Genomic DNA, 24,778 nt, shown 5'->3' with positions numbered 1-24,778 from the left:
ACAGTTTTCTGAAAGGAGGGTAACAGGAGCTTGAGTCTTAGTCTGGAGGGAGCCCTTCACCTCCCCATAGGGGAGCTTTATAGTTCCTCTGGAGAACCGCTAAGGACCCTCCCTACGTGAGGACTGAGAAGCCCAGGCCCTCATGGCAACCTGGGATGTGCAGTCGGGCTGTGAATTGCACTGCTACCCTCCCGGAATGGGGTGGAGGTTGGTGTTCATAGTGGTGAAGGATTCTGAGTAAAGGGGATGGCCAAAGCTCCATGGTAGGAGCATTTTTAGGTATTCCTAGGAGTTAAAGTGAGCACCCTGAGGTCTGAGGTGAAAAGCAAGAAGGTGCCACACAATCCTTCATTCTTATGAGAATGGAGAGACTATAGGAAGCTGAGGTGGCTGATACAGATGCCTAGAGAGTTGTGGGGAAGTCAGCAGCACCACAGAGCTCCCAGGTAAAGGAAGGCTTCCGAGGTCAAATGAGTGACTGAAGGGAAAACTCTGGATTGAATGGGAATCAAAGAATTGCAGCCTGACCCATACATTCACCATTCCAAACCCAGGGCACGACTGTCAGGCTGTTCCTCACTGTTTCAAAGCAAATCTAAGACACAGGAAGTATATTGGCTGTGAGGAGTCCACTACCATTCAGGAGAGAGTAGCAGGCAGTACCTGGAGATTGAGTGAAAACTACGTACTTTAGAAGCCCATGAGAGTAAGGGCTCTACATAATTCTTAATGTGGCAGAGCAGATGACATGATGGTTGGCTGAGAATCTCTTGCACTTACACTTGTGGGTTGTGGGATACAGAATGATCTGTTTTGGGCTTGAGGAGTCAACATCAGAGCAGCAAGAGTGAGAGGTGCGGGACTTGCCTACAACTAGTGATGAGTGTGATCGCAATCTAAGAGCACCCCACACCTCACAACACAGGACTGCAATGCCCAGTCTTGGCCACCACCCCAGAACACCATAGACAGGGACAGGAGGGTGCAGCCGGAGACTCACTCTGTCTGCCTCCACAAGGACAGACTTATTAGAACAGGACCACTGTCAGTTCCTAGAGCATAGCTCTCACAGAGACCTGCAGAAGCAGCCTTGGTTAAAGCCAAGGAGGTGTCTTCATTCTGAAGATGCTCACAAAATATCATTCTCCCTCCTCCAGGTGTCCGCAGCACCAGCCTTCCTGCCCACGCGCCTCCTTCTTGGGCCTAACCAGATTCATCATGCCTCGTGGTCAGAAGAGCAAATTGCGAGCCCACAAGAAACGTGCACAAGGCAAAAGTGACAATCAGACTTGTGAGGATGCACAAAAAGGACCAGCACCACCAACAGCAGCAGCAGCAGCAGCAGCACCAACAGCAGCAGCACCAAAAGCAGCTGCAGCAGCAACAGCACCAAAGGCAGCAGCACCAAAAGCGGTGGCAGCAGCAGCACCACTACCACCAAAAGCAGCAGCAGCAGCAACAGCACCAAAAGCAGCTGCAGCATCAGCAGCACCAAAAGCAGCAGCAGCAACAGCACCAAAAGCAACAGCAGCAGCACCACCACCAAAAGAAGCAGCACCAGGAACACCAAAAGCAGCAGCAGCAGCAGCACCAAAAGCAGCTGCAGCAGCAGAAGCACCAAAGGCAGCAGCACCTAAAGTGGTGGCAGCAGCAGCAGCAGCACCACCACCAAAAGCAGCAGCACCAAAAGCAGCAGCTCCAAAAGCAGCAGCATCAGCACCAAAACCAACAGCACCAAAAGCAACAGCAGCAGCACCACCACCAAAAGAAGCAGCACCAGGAACACCAAAAGCAGCAGCAGCACCAAGAGCAGCAGCACCAAAAGCAGCAGCACCAAAAGCAACAGCAACAGCACCAAAAGCAGTAGCACCTGCACCAGCAGCACCAGCAAGAGCACAAGCATCAGAAAGAGCTTCAACAAGAGCATCAGCAAGAGCATCAGCAAAAGCAGCGGCAGCAGCAGCTGGAGAAGAACAAGAAGAAAAGGCTTCTCTTTTGTGCCAGGGCCCACCTGCTGCTGCATCCTGTAGCCCTCCCTCGACACCTGGGGGGAGATCACCATCTATTGGAGTTCTTTCTGCTGGTGACTTTTGGGCCACTTTTGACCAATGTTCCTATTTTGAGGATGAGAATAGCATTTTTGAGGAAAGTCTCAACATTAATTACACATCTGTCCACCATAAGTACTCCGCTGAGCTGTTGGAATGGTTCATGCTTCAAAAATTCCATTTGAAGCAGCTCTTTACCAAGGAAGAGATGTGGAAGTTCACCACCTGGGAGAACACAGATGAGTTTGCCGAGACTTTCAAGAGTGCCTGTGAGGACATGGAGGCAATCTTTTCAGTTGAAGTGAGAGAAGTGGACTCCACCCATCACTCCTATACCCTTATCAGCAAGCTGACCCTCCCCAACAATGGGAGGATTCGCCCTGGCAGGGGCTACCCTAAAACGGGTCTCCTGATGAAAGTCCTTGCTGTGATCCTCCTGAATGGCCACTGTGTTGCTGAGGAAATCCTCTGGAGAGTCCTGAAGACCATGAAGATATATCCCGGGAAGAAGCACATCATGTTTGGAGAGCCCAAGAAGCTCCTCACTCAAGACCTGGTGAGGCTAAAGTACCTGGTGTATCAGCAGGTGCCTGGCAGTGACCCTCCATGCCATGAGTTCCTGTGGGGCCCCAAAGCCTACGCCGAGACCAGCAAGGAGAAAATCCTGAAGTTTTTGTCCAAGCTCAATAAGATTTCCCTGGACTACTTACACTCTGTTTGCGATGCCTCCATCAAAGCCGTGAGTGATGAGATAGAAAGAGCCGAAGCTGCGTGGGCTGCCAAGCCTGGCTCTTGTGCCAATCCTAGTGCAAGTGGCCAGGCCACAGATCCTGCTGCTTCTCCAGGGCCTGCTGAGGTCTGAGGCTTTTGATCACCTAGTTAAGAAAATAGGATTGTACCAGAAGGAAGTTTCTTGCCAGTGTTAAAGAACCCCACCCCAGTGAGGGGTGATGCAATGGAGAAAAATTTTGAACATGTTCACTGGTTGCTTTTCTCATTGCTTTGGTTGTATGAAATGAAATGTTTTAAGCTGTTTCTTGGCATATTCCTGCAAGTTGTGGTTAAATCTTTATCAGTTAGCCTTCATATTTCCTGACTGTAATTTAGCAAATATTAATAGATTGTATGCTCTTTGCCAGTCTTTGTGGTAGTGCACAGGTATCCACGTAATGAGGATACCTGTAGCCCGTGCTACTAGAATTTTAGAGCCTAGGTTTGAAATCTTACAAGAAATTTGTTTAACTTCCCTTTTGACTTTTAGGCAACATACAAAGAATGAATGTGACGAGGGTGTCTGTGGGAACAGTAACATGGAAATATCCTAAGCAAGAATTGTGAGACATTCGAAATTGCAGATTTCTGGCAGATAGGTATTATTGAACCTGTGAGGTGAGCTACTTGAAGTGGAGGTGGTGGTGAGTTAATGCTATGCCATCCCATGCTATGACTCAGGATTGTGATGTATACTCCTGTAAATCTATTCAGTCTACTATGACAAAATACTGTAGACTGGGGAACTTAAAAACAGATTTACTTCTCATATTTCTTGTTTAGAAAATAGGATTATACTATAGGGAATTTTCTTGAAAATGTTAAAGAAAATCCACAGTATGCAGGGTAATACAGTGGAGGAAAAAATTGAAGTGATTAATTCTTGATTTCCCTTACTAGTTTTAGTCTCTATTTTATATAATTGAATGTTCATATGTGTTTTTGGCTTTTTCTATGAATTAAAAGTTAAATTTATACTGTCTTTTATGTTCCTTGACTCCTATTCAGCAAACATTAATGAAGCACATGCTATTTTGCAGGATTTGTGGTAGTACCTGGTTGCCCAGATAAAGAAGACTTATCTCATATTTTTAGAATTTTTGAGACAAGAACTGCAATGAGACTAGTAGGTCATTGGACTACCCGCTTGGATTTTAAGTAGGCTACAAATCACAACATGAAATCCCTCTCTCATTAAATCATCTAAATTGAATTATGTCCCCAAAGTCTCACCTTGAAACACTATCACACTGGGGATGAGTGCTTCAATATATGATTTGTTTGGGAGTAGCAGAGAAGCAGAAACATTCAGTAAATTATGGAAACTTATAGGACAAGTTCTTTCCCTTTATGACCTCACTTGAGGATGTAGGATTGTTAGAGGAAGAGAAAGACTGGAAGAAAGGGAAGGGAAGGGAGAAAGGGAGAAAGAGAAAGGTAAGGAGAGGAAGAGACAGGGGAGTGAAAAGAGGAAGAAAGGAGGGTGAATGAGAGAAGAGAGGAACAGGGAAGCAGTGAAAGGGAGGGACAGGAATGGGGGGAAAGGAGGAAGGGAAAGAGAGACAGGGAGAGAGAGAGAGAGAGAGAGAGAGAGAGAGAGAGAGAGAGAGAGAGAGATTTTCTTGTTACAGTGACACAAATCACAATATGAAAACCCATTCTCATAACCCCAATTCTAATTACTTCCTGAACCCCCCACCTTCAAACACTAAATGGAGGGGAGAGGTTTTAGCATATGAATTTGGACGGGGTGGTAGAAGGGCAGAATCAGTACCTTAGGGAAAACTGCTGAGAAAAGTACCCTTAGGATGGTGAGTAAAGTAGAGATAAATCTCTACAAGAGCAGGGAAGGAAGGTGTCCTAGACTGTTACCAGTAATGCTAAACACATTGGGTAAACCAGGTCTTCTATGCACATTTTCCCCACAGAAATTCTGAGAAATGAGGATGACAATCCCTTCAGGTGAGATTTGCAGAAGCCACTACCTTGGCACATTTTATCTCCTAGGACTGGGGATGCGAGGTAGAGCCTTCCACCTGCTATACATTGGCACATTTTTGTTGAAGAGGGATCCCACTTCATTAAAAGAGAATTTTCATTAGGTTACCTTGAATGTAATTTGCCATACTTTAAGACAGCAGTAGATTTTGTGAAGAGTATATATGACAAATATTAATATAGATGGTTTGTTTGGAAGGTCAACCAGGAGGGATAAAAGAACTTGTGCCTTAACAGCAATTCTGGGAGCTTGAGTTGCAAGAAGCTTGAGAAGACAACTGTACACTGAAAAATGTGCTCTCATGGGGAAAATTTACTTAGTTACTAAGTTTTAATTAGTAGGAATAAGTTTTTACTGTTTCCATGTTCTTTAAATGGTAGTATGGACTCTGTATTATATGAAATGTCCTGAACTTACAAAAAATAAAGGTCCCAGTGCTGGGAAATTTTATCTGGGATCAATATAATAATATCAACTCCTATCAGTCTGAGGAAAATTTTCTACTCCTCTTGCTCTATAGTCTACATGTAGTTCATATATCCCTACAAGATATAGCTTACTAAATTCATATGGCTGATGATAAACTTGCAATGTTCCCAAGTTCACACGACTAGTAGGTAGTATAACTAGAGCCCAAAACCAGTTTTTCTTCAGTTCACATTGTTGAACTGCTGCCACTTGTTGCAGACCTCCCCCTTAATTCTTTTTTTCTCAGTATTCCAAAATGGATCTCAGTTGATTAAAAAAAAGCATGTGTAGCCAAAGGAAAAGAAAGCTGAGGAATGAAGGAAGGTAAATAGGAAAAATATTGGTAATTGTTCTTGGGTTTCATTTTATTCAGCCTGTTACTGGTGGCTAATAGTCCCTGAAAAGTTATATTGCTCAGCTGCTAATATTTTCTGCAAATTGAGCCCCTTTCAGCATTAGAGAACCCTGTGACTTCTCCAGCGTAGTTTCTAACCGTGGAACTTGACCAGCTAGCCAGTTCTTCTCTGCTTTCTCCTCAGAAGGTTACATTCTACTCTCAGTAGAAAAGAAAGTCCCTATCACTTCCCCCTGATTTAGAACATTATGACTCACTGCTGGCCAGTCCTTCATTGTGGATGCATCTCATGTTTATGTTCTTGTTCATGTAACAAACGGTGCAGAGGGATGAGACAACCTCAGCAGGCTAGTGAAAGCAAAGAGGTACAGACTTTATTTTCCTGGGCAGAGGAGGACTGATGGCAAGGAAGAGGCCATCAGCCCCAAATTAAAAAAAAAAAAAAAAAAAAAGAAACCTTTATAGGGCATTGGAAGAGAGGTTTGGCATGTCTATTATATATATGGGTCAGAGCAAATATTTGTGGTTGGGGTCCATGTAGCAATCAAAGCAGATGTATGGATATTTTCAGGTGGCTTGGCATTGAAAAGGTGCTATACAATGACCATTCTGTATTTTGTGTTCTATCTGCTCTGAAATGGCCCAGCTTCAGGTGGAGACAGCACCTTCATCGGCTGCCTGTTTTGTTTGTTTTGTTTTTTTGTATCTTTACAATCTGTAGCTTGGAATTAAAGAGCACATTCATTAACTATTTCATGACCACGTCAAGCCTGACAGTCCATGTGACTGAGTTGAGATCCCTTGTTCTCTGTCCCACCTTTGTTCTCTCCATATTTTCCCCTAATATTGTAATATTATTTTTACTAGATGATTTAAAATATTTTGAGGATGAGTGTGTAAATCATTTTGCAGAACTCCTGGAGTCATGGAGTGACATAATATTATTATATGGATAATCTCCATAATATCATTATGTAGAAGGCCTAACTTACTTACATGCAGAACTCACATTGCTTTTACATCCTGAATCAAGTATCTGAAGACAGGATTCAGAAGAAAAGATAGGAAATCATTTTGATTTCTATATCTATGTCTATATATTTAGATACAAGTTTTTCTGTCACCTCTCGCATCTAATAAGGCACTTGTAGGATTCCAATCATCTGGGAGTTATATAATTTCTAGGAAAATGGTATGATTTAAGAAACAACATAATACAAAATACATTCCATAAAACAGCATGTGACATTTGTGATCCCCTTACTTAAAGATCTGTAAAACTAGGTGTGATGAAATAATTTAAAATATCGAAATTTTCATTTGCAATAGCATAATTATTATCAGGTTGGATGAGGCCAGATTTGGTCAAGGTGACAGGCTAATTAAGAAACATTATAGCACCATTTGTAAGCTAGTTCCTTAATGAGATTCTTGGTGCATATAGGGGAGCAGACAAAGGTATCAATTTCTAGGCTTCACTGGCCAGAAACTTTGAATTTCCAAAGCATAGAATGGTGTTTTACACCATCCCTGAATGAATTAAGGCAAAAGAAAGAAAACTATAGACACAGGAGGTAAGCTGCTCCCAGCAGGAGGCTTCCGGGCCGCCTTACCACCTCTGCCAGCACAGAGGAGGTGAGCCACTCCTAGGGCACAGGAGGAGGCTTCCAGGCCACTGTACCACACCCCCAACACAGAGGAGGTGAGCGGCGTGCACACCAGCAGCACCCCCCCCATTGAAATAAGAAGACACATAAACAAGGTTGAAAACCAGGCTTCCAGATCACCAAAAACAACCACAAAGGGAAACTAGAGGGAACACTATGATACTCAACCACCTGAAGTTCCTGAACTGGCAAAAAAAAGTAAATGGAAAAAATGAAATCAGAAATAATTTCTCAGATAACAGCAGAGATTGTGCCCATAGTGCAAAACATGATTAATAAATTTAGAGAGGACACAGATAAAAAATAGAGGATTTGAGGAACATGATGGAATCCCAACATATGAAACAAATGGAATCCATAAAACAGATACAGATAGATTTCCTGGAGATTAAAAACTCCATTGTAGGTCTATGCAGCACAATGAGCCAATGTAAGGACAGAATTTCAGATATAGAAGATAAGATTGCAATTAGTGACCAGGAAAAGAAAAATTTCTTTAAAATTGCAAGGGACCACAAGAAATCAATCCAGCAGCTGCTAGATGATGCAAAGAAGAATAACATAAGACTGATTGGAGTTAATGAAGAAAGAGGAGAGAGTTCAGATGACATAAAACAACTGTTCACAGAAGTGATGACAGAAAACTTCCCAAGCAGGGGAAAAGAACTTGACATACAGAAAAATGAGGCATACAGGACTCCAAGTAGCCGTGATAAAAAAAATCTACACATAGGCATATAATAGTTAAGATTCCAGAAATCCAACAGAAGAACAAAAATTCTACAAGCAGTTAGAGAAAAGAAACAAATCACATACAAAGGAAAGCCCATCAGAATCACAGCAGACTTCTCAATGCAAACCCTCAAGGCAAGAAGAGCTTGGAATGATGTATTTCAAGCCCTAAAGGAAAACAGCCTCCAACCCAGATTGATGTACCCTGCAAATTATCTTTCAAAATTGATGGAGAAACAAGATAATTTCATGACAAAGAGCACCTTAGGAACTTCATGAATACCAAACCAGCACTCCAAAAAATTCTAGACATATCCTAGGAAAAGACAACAAGTATCACAACCCCAGGAAGCCCAGCACAATGAATCCACTGGGCATGACAAGAAATTAAACACAAAGGGAGAGAATCCAACAAACAGAAAATGTCATGACAATGGTAAGTCCATGTGTATCAGTTATAACCATCAATGTTAATGGTCTCAACTCACCAATCAAAAGAAATAGACTGGCAGAATAGGTCAAGAAGCAAGATCCAACAATATGCTGCATACAAGAAACACATTTAATTCAAAAATAACCTCATAGCCTGAAAGTTCAAGGGTGGAAAACAATACTCCATGTGACAGGAACTCAAAAAAAAAAAAAAGCAGGAGTAGCTATCCTCTTTGCAGATCAAGGGGATTTCCAATGAAAATCTGAAACACTCTGGTCCCAAGAATTTCAGATAAAGGATAGTCAACTTGTATGCACAAATCTACTGTGAACATGTGTTTTCATTCCTCAAGTGAAAATGTAAGAACAGAACTGTTGGTTCTTAACAGTATTAAAAGAAATTTCCATATTGTTTTCCAAAATGGTTTTATCATTTTACATTCACATTAGCAGTATTAGTTAGTTCTAATTGGTTGACACCTAAGCTGACATTTTTTTAAAACTTTTAACTTCATCTCCCTGAGTGTATAATTCTATCTTGTTATTATACTGATTAGTATTTTTCTTATTCTAGTGTTTCACACCTTTCCTTGTGCTGTACTGGCTATTCATCATCTTCTTGTGTCTACTTTTTAATTGGGTTGTCCATTAATGAGTTGTAAGTTCTTTATATATTCTGGTCATAGGTCATATGCATTATAAATATGGTCTGTTTAAGGACTACTTTTCATTTTCTTAATGATGTCATTTAAAGTTCTAAATTTTGATGGAATCTCATTTATCAATTGTTTTCTTTTATACATTATGCTTTTTATATCCTAGGAAATTCTTGCCTACCCTAAATTCAAAAATATTTTCCCTTATAATTTCTTCTTAAAGTTTTATAGTTTTAGTCTTTCATATTTAGGTTCATAGATACTTTCATATTATTTTTTATGTATGGAAATAAAGGCTTGAGGTTAATATTTTATATACAGATATCAGGTGTTCTAGTTCCATTTGCTGAAAACACTATCTTTTCCTCTGCTCTTGAATTGAGTTTATGTTCTATAAAATTTTACTGTTAAATAATCTTTCAAAACTCAGTGGAACATATATGGGTGCTTCTATTTCTAGATTATCTGCTTTATTCCAATGATCTATATGTCTTTCCTTGCACCAACACTGCCATGATTATTGTAGCTTTAGAGGTAGTCTTAAAATTAGGTAATGTCTTCCAACACTTTTTTTTTCTTACTTTTCTAGGTCCTTTGTACTCCTACATAACTTTTAAATTTCAATATCCAATTCTTCATTTATAGGAAGTATACATAGATCTGAATTTTCATATGTACCTTGTGTTTTCTAATCCTGCTAAATTCAAATACAAGTTCTAGGGGCTCCTAGAGATTTCTTAGTATTTTCTCTGTAGATGATCATTTCATCTACATATAAAGATTTTACTTCTACCTTGCCAATCCTATCATAATTATGTCATTTTATTGCCAGACTATTTTGGTTTGGGCCTATGTTTCAAAGTTTAATAGACAGATGAAGAGTAGGCATATCTGCCCTTGTTCCCCACCTTAGGGAGAAAGCATTGTATCTTCTCCATTCATATAAGGCATTTTTGCCGGAAGTATGGACTACATGGCTTATCTGTTGACAAGGTTCTGTTCTACTTCTAGTCTCCTGATAGCTTTTACCATGAACAACTGTAGAATTTAGTCCAATACTTTTTCTCCAACTACTGACAGGATCATATGGCTTTTTCCTTTTCTCTATCAAAATGATGACTTTTGAGGGTGGATCTTCCAACGCTGCCATCCCTATAACAAAACCACTTTCTACATACTGCCAGATCTGACTTCTAACAGTTTGTTTTGTTAAACAAATTTTTACCTATGTTCATACTTTTTTCTTCTATTATCTTTATACAGTTTTAGTGTTAGCACAATGTTGATTTCCTAAAATGAGGGGAGAAGTGTTCCTTCTTCTTTCTGCTTTAAATGTTTGATATAATTTATCAGTTAAAATGTATATGAGCCTGTTGTTGTCATATAGGTAAGTATTTAAGTTAGGAATATGCTTTCTTTAATAGGTACTATTCAAATTTTATATTTCCTCCAGAGTCAGTTGCATTAATTTGTCTTCCAAGGTAATTCTTAGTTGTCAAATTTTATTTCAAAAAAGATTTTTTGTAATATGCTTTCTATATGGTTTTAAATTCTGTAAAATTTGTAGTAATGCCACCTAGATCTTGATATTGTAATTTTAAAAATGTGTAAATGATATTGTGTAATAGGAAGAAAAGGTATAAAGGAGTAGGGGAAGTGGGATGGGTAGGGGAAAAGAAAGAAGGGAAAAGAAAAAATATGAGAAAAGGAAAAAAATGGAAACAAAGTCTTTGCAAATAGGGAAGGGTGGAGGGGGTGAAGGGAGGGCAGGGGAAGGGGAAAAAGATAAGAACCAAGACACTCATGTAAAGGTACAAGATCCCAATGAAGAATGTAACTGTATTTTATACCTAAAATGTACCAATAAGCTTAATGAAAAAAAAAAAAAAGAAAACTATAGTTAGAGAGATTGGCAAAGGCAGACACAGCCTAGCTATGAACCAGCACACTCACTCATACTCACTTTCTATGTGGCTCTGAGCTACCAGTGCTCTGGCCTGCCTAGAATTACAGTGGGCTTACTTCAGCATCCACTCAGAACACAGCATGCAATGAGTACTTCCTACGGAGACTGTGGCCAACATGGACCCCTTTCAGATGTGGCATGGTACTGATTTTTAATTGTTTTCCCCAACTCTGTCCCTCTTACTATATGAGATTATGGTTTTCATATCTTAAAACTCAATTTATTGGTAAAAACACATTCAGAGGCCACTGAATGTTTCTCTACCATTATGAAAACTTGATTTAAATTGAATGAGGGTGTTGCAGGAATCAAAGAGACTGGAGAGACCCATGGACTGAAACAGGAGGACTTTATTTCAAATTTAAGGTGTATACTGCCTCAATGGATTCCTGTCCAAAGGAAGAAAGTTGAACAGAGAGAAGTTCCAGCTTTTATACATTTTGTGGGTGGGGGTGGCTTTCCTAGTGACATAGCAAATGAGTTTGCTAGAACAGGACAAGGGCAGACAGTTTTATAACTTTGCCTTGAAAGAAGTGTTTATGAATGATATGAGAACAGAGTGTCATAAACTTTGTTTACAGGATATAGTTGTCAATTTTATCTGTACCAGAACAAGGAGTTACAGCTGTAGAGAAGGCAGCAATCCAACTTTGGGGGGATCTGCCCAAGGCAGGAAAAGACTTGTTTTTTTAAAATTCTGATTCATCCCCCTTTTGATGCTTTCTATAACAAGTTCTAATGGAGAGTATCATCTTCATCATTATTATTAATTTTTGTTATAAGGGGGTGCTCAGTACAACTTACTGAGCAGAGGTTGGTACTTGGTTAAGGGCATCAGTAGAGTGTTGGCATTTTTCTCTATCAGAGTTTCTATGACCAACTGAGTGTTTTTGACAAGTAGGGCTAGGAGGCAAGGGAGAATTATGGTAAAGAGGAGAAGAACTATGTTGATACTCAAGCTTCATTCATGTGTGGACTGGTAAGCTTCCAGAGTGACCAGATCAGGGCTGCTATTTCCTCAGGCCCTGGCCGTGCATTGATCAGTAAGCTTCCGGAGTGACTAAAACAGGGCTGTTATTTTTGGTGGTGGCCAGATCTCCTCAGAGGATAAGCTGGTCCGGGTGGTCTGGATCCCACTGGTTGGTCCACTTGTTTTGGGCTGTTGGCTTAGCCAACTGTGGTAGATCTAAGATGCTGATCTTGCAACTTTAACAGCAGTGGGATTAGACAGAATTATAGTATGAGAACCATCCCATATTGGCCCTAGAGTTGGATTTATTATTATTTTTTGACTCAAAGTCCTCAGATTCAACTGGGTGTACTGGGTCTGTTAAGCTTATGGGCATTTGCTTTTTTGGTACCAAGCCTTGGATATCTTGTATGGCCATTTTTAAACCCTGTATTTGTTTTTGCAAGGTCAAATTTTTTCTAGTTTATAAAGATTACCTATAGTTTGACCTGTGATTGGGTGGTGGCCAGCCAAATAGAATCTCATAAAGGCACTATCCAGTTTGTTTGGTGTACAAGACTCAGAGGAAACAATGTGCAGGACTTGACTCCACCTTAAGTGAGTTTCTTGATTAATTTATTTTTAGTAATTGTTTAAGTGTCTGATTCATGCATTACACCTTTTCTGAGCTCTGTGGTTAGTAAGCCATGTATAGTTTTTAATTTATTTTCAACATATGTATGAATCTCTGCATTATCTCAGCTACAAATCCTGGTCTGTTGTTTGACCCCAGGCTTAAAGGCAGTCCAAATGTTGGGCTGATATCTTAACAGCACCTTGGTTACCTCTTGTGCTTTTTCTGTCCAGGTTGGGAAGGCCTTTATCCACCCTGACATGGTGTAACAAATATCAACAAGTATCAGTAGCCTCCTGCTTGAGTCAATTCAGTGAAATCTACAACCCAGTTTTTATAAGGAATAGCACCTATCTCTTGAATTCCCATGGACCATCTGGGGTGTTGTCTCAAATTGTTCTGCACACAGGTCAGGCATCTTTCATAGACTGCTCTGGTGATGGCTATGAGCCACAGCTTATAGAAGTGAAGGTTTAGCATCATCTCCAGTGTTATTTTTCTCATATGTGACCCATTATGGACTTGTCTAAGAAACATTGCGGCCAACATCTCACGGTAGACAATTTTCCATTAGAAAATTTCCATCAACTTCCTTTTATATATTTTCCAGTTTCCTGGGAAAACCAGGCTTTCTCTTTCTATGGATAATTTGGTGTCTCTGGAAGGGGAGTTTCTGGAATGAGCAGCATGGCTAAGGCCCCCTCTTTGTGTGAGTGTCATGGCAGTTCACTTTAACTCTTGGTATGCTTTTTGATTTTCTCTAGCGTCTGACATTCTAGTCTTTTGGTACTCCCTGCAAGGCATAACAGCCACCTTCTTGGGAAGCAACACAGCATCTAGGAGCTGTGAAATCTCCCCCTTATATATATTTTTTCCTCCAGCCCTTGGGCATCCTCTCTCTTTTTATGTGGTTCTTTGGACATGTAATGTAGCAAATGCATACTTAGAGTCAGTATAGATGTTAGATTTTCTGTCCTTTGCCAGGAGAAGAACCCTTGATGAGGTTATGGGTTCTGCCTTTTGGGCCAAAGTACTGATAGGCAGAGGTCCAGCCTCTATCTGGCAGAATCCAGTGTCACCATCACATGTCATGCCTGGCAGGTCCTTTCCAGTACAAAACTGCTCCCATCTTGAAGTATTCAACATCTGGGTCTCTCTGGTTGGGAGGACACAGACAGCTTGTTTTCCTTTAGTTCCCAGTTGACTTTCCTCTTTTTTTACTATAAAACCCAGATATCTTACCTTTTGTTGGCAAATTTTGGCTTTTTTTTGACACCTTATATCTGACTTTCCACTGTAGGTGAAAAACTCTGATCCCTTGAAAATAGTCCTCGATAGAGGAGGCTGCAAAAAGAAGATCATCTACATATTGTAATAGATACTTCTTGGAGTAGGGAACTCCTAGAGGTTGCTGGCCAGTGCTTCTCTGAAGATCATAGGGGAGTTCCTAAACTCCTGAGAAAGCCTAGTCCAAGTGAGCTTCATTTCATGCCAGTAACCACGTTCTCCTATTAAAATGTAAAAGTAGGCTGGCTGATTGCTTCCAAATGGAGACAGAAAAAGGCTTCTTTCAAGTCCAGGCAAGTGAACCAGGCAGTACTTGCTGAGGTGAGTCCCAGTAGTGTATAGGGGCTTGACACTGTTGGGTGTATAGTTTCAGTACCCTGATTTACAGCACACAAGTCTGGTGCTGGCCTATATTTTTTAGTCCCTGGTTTACATACTGGCAAATTGATGTGTTCCAAAAAGACTGGCATTTGACCAGGATTTCATTTCCCATAAACCTCTTCAAATGTCCCTGGGTGCCTTGCGTAGCTTTCTGGGGAAAGGAGTATGGTGAACTCATACAGGCATTGCCCCCTGTCTCAGTGCCACTACCATCAGAGCTTAATTTAGAGCAAGTCCAGGTAAGTTGTCTTCAGCCCATATTTCAGGAACTGTCTGTGTCAATCCACACAGTTCATTTGTTCCCAGCTGGGGTGACTTATCACAGTATAGACTTTATTCCTCAGCATGTGGAACAGTTGGGTTAACTCCATAGCCTCTGAGTGGGTCAGATTTAAGATCACTTTTCCTTGTGGCCCAAAGGCAATTTGGGCTTGTAACTTATGAACCAACTCTCTTCCCAGAAAGGGAACTGGGCAGTTTGGAAGGTATAAGAACTTATGTTGGATCTCCCTTCCCTCTATAACATAGCTCCTAGGCTACAAAAATGGACTCTTTTCTGAAACTCTAATGGCTCCAACAATAGTCACATGGTTTTTGGACATGGTCCAATAGTTTCAGTCAACACAGAAAGTTCAGCTTCACTCTCTACCATAAAGCCCATCAATCAGCCCCTCACAGTCATCATGATCATAGGCTCCTAGTGCCCCAAAGGGATGGAGCCCTACCAGGACTGGTCCTCATAACATTTGGCTCTTGCAAGCTCAATTCGATGAGCACTTTGTTCCCTGTAGTGGTGGCCTTTTTGTGGAGGGGTCCCCTGAATTGTACTCTCCCTCATCTTCTTATCTCTTTCTGGACATTTATGCTTTCAATACCCAAACTTTCTACATCATGTTCACAGATTGCAAGCTAGTTCTGATGGTTCCTGCATATTTGCCTGATTTTTCTTCTTTTTTAAAATCCTCATCCCTTTATGTCCTCAGCCTTTTTCTGAGTGTGCTGCTGCCAGTAAATTTGCCTTTTTCTTAAGCCTGTGGTGAGCTTCTCACTTTGCCACCTGATCATGATTAACATATACTTTAGTGGTCACTTCTGTGAACTGAGTAGCATTCATATTAGCAAGAACTTATAACTTTTGCATCTTGAACTTGATGTCTCTCTGTGCCTGTCCCACAAAGGGAGCATTTACTATGCACTGATTCTCAATGGCCTCAAGATTAAAGGGAGTGGATGCCCTGGGCATTTTCTACCTCTGGTTATCACCCTAATTACATTCCCAATTATTCCTATCAATGGTTCTTTCCAGTAGCCAACCCTCAAGGAGGATGAATGAACTTCATAAAGAGTTTTCAATCTCTAGTAGGTCAGCTTTATTTTATAGTTTCCTATATAGTCTTCTTAAAAAGTTTTTTTAACTTACATTTTAATGGGGTGAGTTTTGATGCATTTTTAAAATATCTATTGTGAGCTCCATCAAATTTACAAGTAACCAAGCATATTCTTGAATCTATTGAGCAACAAGGATCACTTGGAAGGAACAGCATGGGATTTCACCAAACTAAAAAGCAAGCATACATATTTTCTTTGATAAATCAATTCCTCATGTTTTCTCTTGACATTCCTAAGCTTTGTAGTCTTTCTAATATCTCTTTTTATCTTTCTAATAGGAGAAAACTATTATATAATATCCTCTCATATCAAAAGTATATCTCTTGTACATATACAAAAGTATATCTCTTGTACATTTTTAATATTTCCTACTTCTCATTTACTATAATCCTTCTAAAAGAAACTTCTCTGTAGTTGCTTAGATTTTAAAGTGTCCCCTTTTTGGGTCTATTCTCAGATTGTTACATTTTAAATTTGACTGGCTGCCAATAGACCTCAAAGTAACCTTGAATTAGCATTCTAATCAACAGAGAGCAGAGAGGAGAACAAGTTAACACTGTAATTATAATTCAAGAATTTGCAGTAGACAAGAAATGTTTTAAGCTCACCAATTAAATAAAACATCAACTCAAATTGAAAACCAAAAGTACATTAATCAATTAGCTAAAATTTGGACTTTGATTTTTTTCTGGTAAAACTTCCTTATCCGTGGTGATAGCTTTTTAATTTTTTTTTTAACTTTGGCCATTTGCCCCAGACTGCAGCTGTTTTGGCCTTGGGACTCCAGAAGCCAAGCTGGGAGGCTGGGAGGAGACACTGGGGTGGGTCCATGTTTCTTTGTTTTATGCCATGGAGCATGCAGTTTGTAGCAGCCAGCATCCGGGCTGTAATACAGCCTGTGGTCCCTGTGCTTGGATGTTTGGAACTCCCAGCATGCTGTTTGATTGCTCCCCATGGCTCAGCCTCTACCCTCCTTTGTTGTTCCATTTATCACCCTGGCTTGGCCTTTCTCACTGTTTCACTTTCTGATCTCTGGTGTGATTTCCTAGCTGTTTCCATTCCTTTTATTTACATACACTCATGTATCTTTCATTCCCAGATTTTTTTTAACCTGGGTGTGATTTGTATCAAACTCCCCCTGTGTCTGATTATCAGGCACACCTCCTTTGCTCCTCACTCTCATTGTGGGCCTGTCCTCCCACAAGCTGTTTGAGTGCCACCTTCAGGCTATTCTGGCTTGTGGGTTGCTCCGGCCTTCCACTTGGAGTTGCAGTTCTTGTCTGACTTAGTCCAAATCGGATCGACCATGAACCTCTACCACAGTGAGCCACTTCCTTGTCCCTAGCACCCCTTCGAGCCAATTCTCCTTGCAGGGCCCTCCTGCTTGGAATGCCAGTGTGGTCCAATTTAATCCAGGCCAGATTACTTGGTACTCCCTGGGAAATAATCAGCATCCCCTTCTGTCTGTACTGGACAGTTTCCCCTGGGGCCCCTACCTTACTGTGACCCTATAGTGTGCTGTTTCTGGATCATTCTGACTCTCCTTTCAGGTTCTGTTTGTGCTGGTGGAGGAATGGAAACTCCTGGGTTGGAAGAGAGCTGCTTCCCTCTCCAAGCTAAAGCTTTACTCAGAGGTACCAGAGGTGGATCTCACTCAGCCTCCAGTCCACAGGCAAAAGGAGACAGCAAATCAGTTGTCTCCAGTCTCTCTGCGGTCATCAAAAATGTTGCAGGAATCCAAGAGACTGGAGAGGCTCATAGACTGAAGCAGGACTTTATTTCAGGTTTAAGATGTACACTGGCTCAATGGACTCCTATCCAAAGGAAGAACACTGAACAAAGAAAATTTGTAACTTTTATATTTTTTTTTGAAAGAAGATGGTTTTTCTACTGAGGTAGCAAGTGAGTTTACCAGAACAGGACAAGGGTAGACAGTTTTGTAACTTTGCCTTGAAACAAAACAGTGTCTTATGAATCATTTGAGAATGGAGTGTCATAAACATTGTTTGCAGGACATAGTTGTCAATTTTATTTGTACCAGAACAAGGAGTTAAAATGCTGATGTGCAAAATCATTGAGAGAGACATTGTACATACATAGGAATTTGCATTCTTTGTATGACTTTCAGTTAAGTAGAGTCAATGGTCCAGTGAAGGAAGATTATTTGGGGAACAGAAGAGGTGTAGGCTCACCAAGAATTAAAAGATATTAAATTAAATTTCAAGTGGCCCCAAAAAGAACTTCAGCCAACACGAGAAATGAATATATAACTATTTTCATAGTCTTAAATCATTTACACATTTTTTCACATAGAATGAAGAATTTTCCAAATATCCTAAGCATTATCATTTCAGATTTCATTGCCCTGGCCATAAGGAGGAATTACAGGCCATAGGGATGCTCCATTATGAAATTTATTTCTTATTGCAATAGTTTGAAAATTTCCTCCCAAATACATGAGCTGGACTCCTAACTGCCAACAGAATAGGCCTGGGAAGTAAGGGCAAGTGGGAGGTGATTAGACTATGAAGGATTTCCTCATTAATGAGCTAATGTCATTATAATGAGAGTGGATTTGAGTAGGTTCATAATTATGGGAGTGGGATTCTTATAAAAGTTTGAGTTTAGGATCTCCTTCCATTTCTTTCTTTCCTCCCCATCTACATTCTATTCCCTTTGTGCATTCTGCCATGATATAATAGAGCATGAATATCCTCACCAGATGCTAACTTCTAAATAATGGACTGCTTACTTGCAGTATATATGTGAGAAATAAAACTCAGTTATTTACAAATTACTTCAACTTAATATTTCTGTTACAAATGCAAAAACAGGCTAAAACCCTGATACATTATAATATTCTGTTCTGTGGTGCTGGAGATGAGGATAATATAAATTACAGGAATGAGGAGCATCTTCATTGCTTGCTATAGTCAGCTTTTCCCAGTCAGGATATATCTTGTATGTACTAATGACACAGGAATTAAGTAGAGTTTTATTTCCAATCAACATGTGAGAGACTAAGCAACAAATCTTCTGGTCAATCTCAAGTATTTTTCTTTCCAGTCAGGTACACTTGGGTTAAAAAACGATAATGAAGAATTGTGAGATTTGCATGGTGAGAACGTTTATACTCACTCAACAGAGCAAGCTATTTCTTGGTGCCTTAATTGGTACCAAGAGACACTTGACACTTGAAAGAATGAAAGAGAGTAGCCAAGAAAAGAAGCCAGGGACAAAATATTAAGAGTGTCTGTTCAAATGTTCCTATTGATGAAGAAAGCCTTCACAACAAAATTGACATAAAACATGAAGTAAATTTTTTTTAAAAAATCAATAAAATCTGTTCACAGTGTAATTAAATCTCCAAATATCCAAGGGGAACTGATTCAGAACTAGGTAATGCAGAAAATACAAGCCATTATCTAGGAAGGCTGAACTCCAAACAGATGCATGATGCTTCCAAATGCAAAACATAAGGTAGCTGTCAGAGTCCAACGAGTGCAGTAACCAAAGCTCAGCCCACACAACTCAAGGCATTAGTTATTTGTGCCCATGATGATCTTCAACCTTTTCCTAAGGCAAAAATGTGCCTTTAAACTGGTAAAAACAGAAGATTGCTATCCACATTTGTCCAAACCCTGGAAAAAGGAACAAGTAATAAAGGATAATAAAGGATGAAAAGGAAATAGAGAAGAAATAAAATAGGTGACCAGGGAGAAGAAGAGGTCGGTTGTGATATTGCAAATAATGGATTTAGCAAGAGTGACTTTCACCTTCAGAGACGTTAGGGAGGGCATATGTGCAACTCATTTTTATATCTAGCCAATGCTGTGCTGGGTCCATTATGACATGCACTCTCAAGAAGTGTCAGCAATCATGGGTTGCACTATGAACTGTCAAAGTGTCTCTCTCACCTATGAGAATATCTTAGGCAAAGTTGACATAAAATTGTGGGAATCTCTGTCATAGCAGGTGGCTAGCCACCTGTATCTTTGATGTTTACTGGCACTTTAGATTTCAGAGTTGGAGAAGGGTAGCACTGAGTATTTTTTAAAAGGAAAGAAAATTAAAGATAAAAACAAATGGAAAACGACATCATAAGGATGTCTAAGGTCTCAGAGGTCTTCAAGATCCTGGAAATGATCTTATTTCTATTAAGAAAAAATAATTCAAAACAAACATTACACTTCAATGTTTACCACTTAAATTTCTTTGGAAATTTTAATTTTAAAATTTTAACTTTTAAATCTCCCCTGGTAGGGAGATCATTCCTCTAGCAAGGAGCTTTTGGGAAGACTTGTGTGTGTGTGTGTGTGTGTGTGTGTGTGTGTGTGTGTGTGTGTGTTTGGATAAACAAAAAAGAAAGAACAAAATGTCATTTTCATAGGTGAAGTTGTAGGGTGAAATTTAGAGGTGAAAAAGATTTTTTAAATACCCTTCATTAATTTACTTGTTTTGAGGCCAATTTACAATAGTTCCTTCAGGTCCACAGCCAAGGATATGTTCAAGGAAGTCCCTGAAACAACAGATTCTCCTTGCAGATCTGAAGATTGCCTAGCAAGAGCCTGCCATTGGGCTCTACATTATATCTTTTATGGCCAAGTGACTAAAGTCATCCCACATAAATTAGAGTTCAAGTGAAAAGAAACCAAAAAAAGCGCACAAAGATGACAATTAAAATTAGTTTTAAAAACTTGGATACAGAAAAATAACCAGACATGATTAGGAATTGTAAAACAAGGTAATATACCAAATCCATCTTCCTGTCTTTAAGAAAATAAATATGTCTATGTATTAATTTGCAAAGAAAATTGCATAATTTGATTTATCGTCTTCTACTTTTTCCTTAAATATTTACTTCACCTCAGACATAAGTCTATATGACATATTTACTGCCAACTATCCCATTTATAAGTTCAATTTTTGGTATTTTATAAATAAATTTAGCAACCTACAATTAATTTTAATGATTATAGGGCCCAAAAACATGATAACAGAATCTGTATTTTAATATATATATGTGAACAAATCCTGCAGTAAAATAATTATACACAAGAAAGAGAAATAAAAACTAAATGATAATAAATTTTGGTTGTTCTCTTCTTCCAGAATTATTATTTGTAAAATTAAGAGACCTATATCTACAATTCCTCAATTTATTTAAGATTATGGGAGAAATTATATCAAAATAAATTAAAGACAGCCTCAATATCTCTTATGTCTCAGTCTTTAATTCAGAACTGCTTCTTTGCACAGCCTCATGTTAGTATTGCAAATGTCAAAAACTGGTTGATCAAATTACTGCCCATAGATTTTTAGAGTCCAGAGCTGCTATTATGTAAGGAAGATGGTGAAACTCAAAGATTTAAACACATAAGATTAAATGTTGTCACAAAAGCCAAGTTTCCAGATGATAGCAGTCTAGTATAAGAAGCTTCAAGCCAAGCATTTTCAAGCTTTGGTGTGGTGCAGCAACTTTACAGGAGGCAATGTCAAGGTCAGCAGGATGGTGGTCTAGATGAGGCAGGGAAAATTGTGAGCAGGAAACTGACCTTCAGTGGATCTCACAATTGAGGAATTAGAAGTGGAATGGAAAATTATTTGAAATATGTACTTTGGGCTTCCAGACAGAAAACAACCTCTCTCACATTTTTTGTAGGGCATTGTGCTTTTTAACTTTGTATTGTTGTGTCAGACCATCTGAGCTAAACAACTTAAGAAGGAAAAATTCATTTTAGTTCATGGTTTCTGAGATTTCAGACCATGCTTGCTTGACCTTGTGGCTTTGAGGCTTGTTGTGAGTCAGTCCATCATGATGGCAGAGCATGGTGGAGCAAAGGTGCTCCCCTCACAGCACATGGGAACTAAAGAGAGCAAGAAAGAAAGGAATGGTCCCAGGAAAAGATTCACCCTTCCAGGGCATGCCACCAGTGAGCTACTTCCTCCAGCAAAGGCCCACTTCTTAAAATATCCATAACTTCCCAATAATGCCAAATTATGAATCCACAGAAGGATCATTTCACTGGTGAGGTTGGAAACCTCATGATCAAATCACCTTCCTCACCTCTGAACACTGCTGCATTGGAGACTAAGCCTTCGTCATGTGATCCTTTGGAAAACATTCAAGGTGGAATCCACAGCAGGAACTACTTCTGTTCATAAAGGCTCCACTGTCATGACATAAGCACTTTCCTAAGTCCCCACTTTGGGGTTAGGATTTTAACATATAAATTTCAGAGGGACACAAACATTCAGTCTATAGCAGTGTTCATTATCTCATTTATTTTATGAGCATTGACTCTTTGCTTTTTTTGTAGGAGATGCTAGGACATCTATGGCAGGAAGAATTGAAAATTAGTTGGGTATCCTTGTATTCGAGAGGAAAAATTATAAAAATGAAAAGATGAGAACCTAGTTAAGAACAATCAAGTGTAAGTGTCCTGGGACAAGTCTGTCTGGGAATTTGGAAGCTGCAGTCTTTCGGTGGTAATGATGTTTCATTTTAGCCCTGTGGCCATTGAGGAAAGACTGTAGGAAAGAAGGCACCATAGCCTCATGTGGTGTATGTTTCTGATACAAAAGACTAAAGCTTCACGTGCATCATGTTTTTTAACTATTAATCTTGAATCTTAGATAAACTAGAGCAAAACTTTCTCTTGGGGGAGGCAAAGAAGGAATTCCAGAGATCTGATAGTGCAATTAATAAGTAATTATTTTAAGTACTCAACTAAAAGCACATGCTATCCCGAAAGTAGATAGTCTCCATAAAATAGAACAAAACTGACAGTATGGGACCAATACTCAAAATAATTTTTGGCTTTAAAAACTGATGATGTAACTGACTGCATTTTCCCATTGAGATTTCTGAACTATTATAGTCTATTTATTCATTTGTACCTCCAATTATGCCTGGGCTTATAAAAGTGTGACTATAGCTACTATGCTGTGCATACCCTGACAATATAACAGATCACTTGTCTTTCATTTCACAGGTCCACACACAAAGGAAGATCTTATCCAGTTGATACACTTAACCATAATATAACAGAAAATGCCTCATCAGGTAGACCTGATGTAGGTTATGAAATCTGTAATTTGAGCTGAGGTTGTAAATGGAATCAGGCTTTGGGGGACTCTATGGGAGGCAGTGAATGAACTTTGGCTAAGGGAGGTGTAAGTAGGCTGGTTTAAGAGTTCCTGCATCTGAAATAAAGAGCATATCCCACCTTTTTTGTTGTTGTTGTTACTGGGGATCAAACTTGGGACCTTGTGCTTGCGAGGCAGGTGGCGGAACCACTGAGCTAAATCCCAAGCCCCTATCCCATCATTTTGTAAAACAAATTTGTGGATTCACTGACTCCCATTGTGGAAAAAATTGCAGGGTGCACCAGTAAGAAGCAAGAGAAGCCTTATTCATCATATTTAGGACACACTGAAGAGTGAAGTGCAGGAGCTCAAAGAGAAATGAGGGGCATTACAGTTTGGAACCAGGAACATTTGCACCTCTCTTGAAGGGGTGGAAAAAGCTGTGAAAAGGTGGTTCACTTCCAGGACAGGTGCTAGGCCATTCAACAGGTGTGATCATTTTTTATATAGGTTATTGGAACACTTCTTTGTGTTGCTCAGCCTGCTCCTGTATGTTAGGATCAGGCTTGTGTTCCTCATTTTCTCAATTAAGGAACTTTATGAATTTTTACTAGATTTTTACTATTTCTATGGAAACTGGGGTATGATAGGACTGGTAGGGAAAGAGACTAAATTTAAGCAAAGGAATGCTGCTATGTATTGCCTTGGGTAACTCTGGCTGGTCTCTGGAAGTTGTAGTCTTCTTAAAAGCACAATGTTTTAGTTATGATTTTTTTCTTTTTAATTGTTTTATTGGTACATTTTAGGTATACAATACATTTACATTTATCATTGGGTGCTTGTACCTGTACATGATGAATCTTGGTTCTTATTTTGTTCCCCATTCTACTCTTCTCTCTTTTTCTTCTGTTCTACCTCAGTAGGAATATGAATCAATGAGGCTTAATGGACAGAACACAGCAAATTAAAAAGTCCTACACTACCCCACAGACTTTTGCCTTCTGGTGGTTATGATCTGTTTATTCCTAACATAAGTATGGGTAGGGCCTGTGATTTTATGCTCAGAAATAGATTATGATGACATTGATGAATATTACTCTTCTATGTATATTATATGCCAAAAGTAAAATGATACTCTCCTGAAATCTGAATTATAAATTAGGAGCAAAATAAAAGATAGATTATAGGAAGTAGACAGGTAAGTCCTTCTCAAATGAGAAGGTGATCAATGGATGATGGGAAGGAGAAAGGAGGACATGGAAAGAGGATGACAAAAGGAATCAACATGTACTGCGTGCGTGTAGTAACTCCACACAAGGAATGTAAACTTCATTTACTGCAAAAACATGGACTAATAAAAATAAAGAAATAAATAAGTTTTAAAATAATGTACATTATATAAGACAGCATTTTGCTGTAGCTAAACTCCCCTACTGTTTGTCTCAAAATGAAAATTTCTATATTTTGAATGTTCTATGGAGAGGGAAATATGACACAAAATTGCAAGATGTACTCAAAAACTGAAGATAGTCTGTAAGAAAAAGCCAGAAGAGTTTTTTTAATTGGTCCTATAGCAAAAAGGAAATGAATTCAGCCAACAAACTCAGTAAACATGGAAGTGGATTTTTCTCTTGGTCACTTTCAGTTCATGTCCAGCATATGAAGACTTCTTCACTCTCATACTCAACATATGAAAAAAAGCTTAGTAAATTGCAAATCAACAACCTAGATCAATAAAAGAATTGAGCTCACCAAGCAAGCTGTTTATTCCAAATAATGGAGAAACAGACTGGTGGAATCTGAGAATCCCAGCTTCCAAGAGCAGATGCCCAGAAGCGAAGCCACTAACAGAGGCTGTATCAGGATAACAAAACTTTAACAGTGTTTGACAAATTGCTTATCCTTAGTGTGGACTAGTTTGAGAGGTAAGGTCTCCAATGAAGCCCGTTACTATG

The 24,778-nt window shown here is 39.5% G+C and overlaps 1 protein-coding gene across 1 annotated transcript; it reads left to right on the top strand.

The window, feature by feature from the left end:
• The first annotated feature begins 1,166 nt into the window (after window positions 1–1,166).
• On the top strand, window positions 1,167–2,975 carry LOC101709031 (melanoma-associated antigen B1-like). The gene has a single exon (XM_021250202.2). It carries the CDS (start codon window positions 1,219–1,221, stop codon window positions 2,908–2,910), a length of 1,692 nt encoding a protein of 563 aa, XP_021105861.2. The 5' UTR covers window positions 1,167–1,218; the 3' UTR covers window positions 2,911–2,975.
• Window positions 2,976–24,778: the final 21,803 nt, after the last annotated feature.

The sequence above is a fragment of the Heterocephalus glaber genome, unplaced genomic scaffold (genome assembly GCF_053883595.1).
Source record: "Heterocephalus glaber isolate CG9 unplaced genomic scaffold, H.glaber_assembly_v1.0 deba00001594, whole genome shotgun sequence".
Taxonomy (NCBI): domain Eukaryota; kingdom Metazoa; phylum Chordata; class Mammalia; order Rodentia; family Bathyergidae; genus Heterocephalus; species Heterocephalus glaber.
The sequence above is the reverse complement of the archived record's forward strand: the minus strand, read 5'-3'. Positions and strand labels throughout refer to the sequence as shown.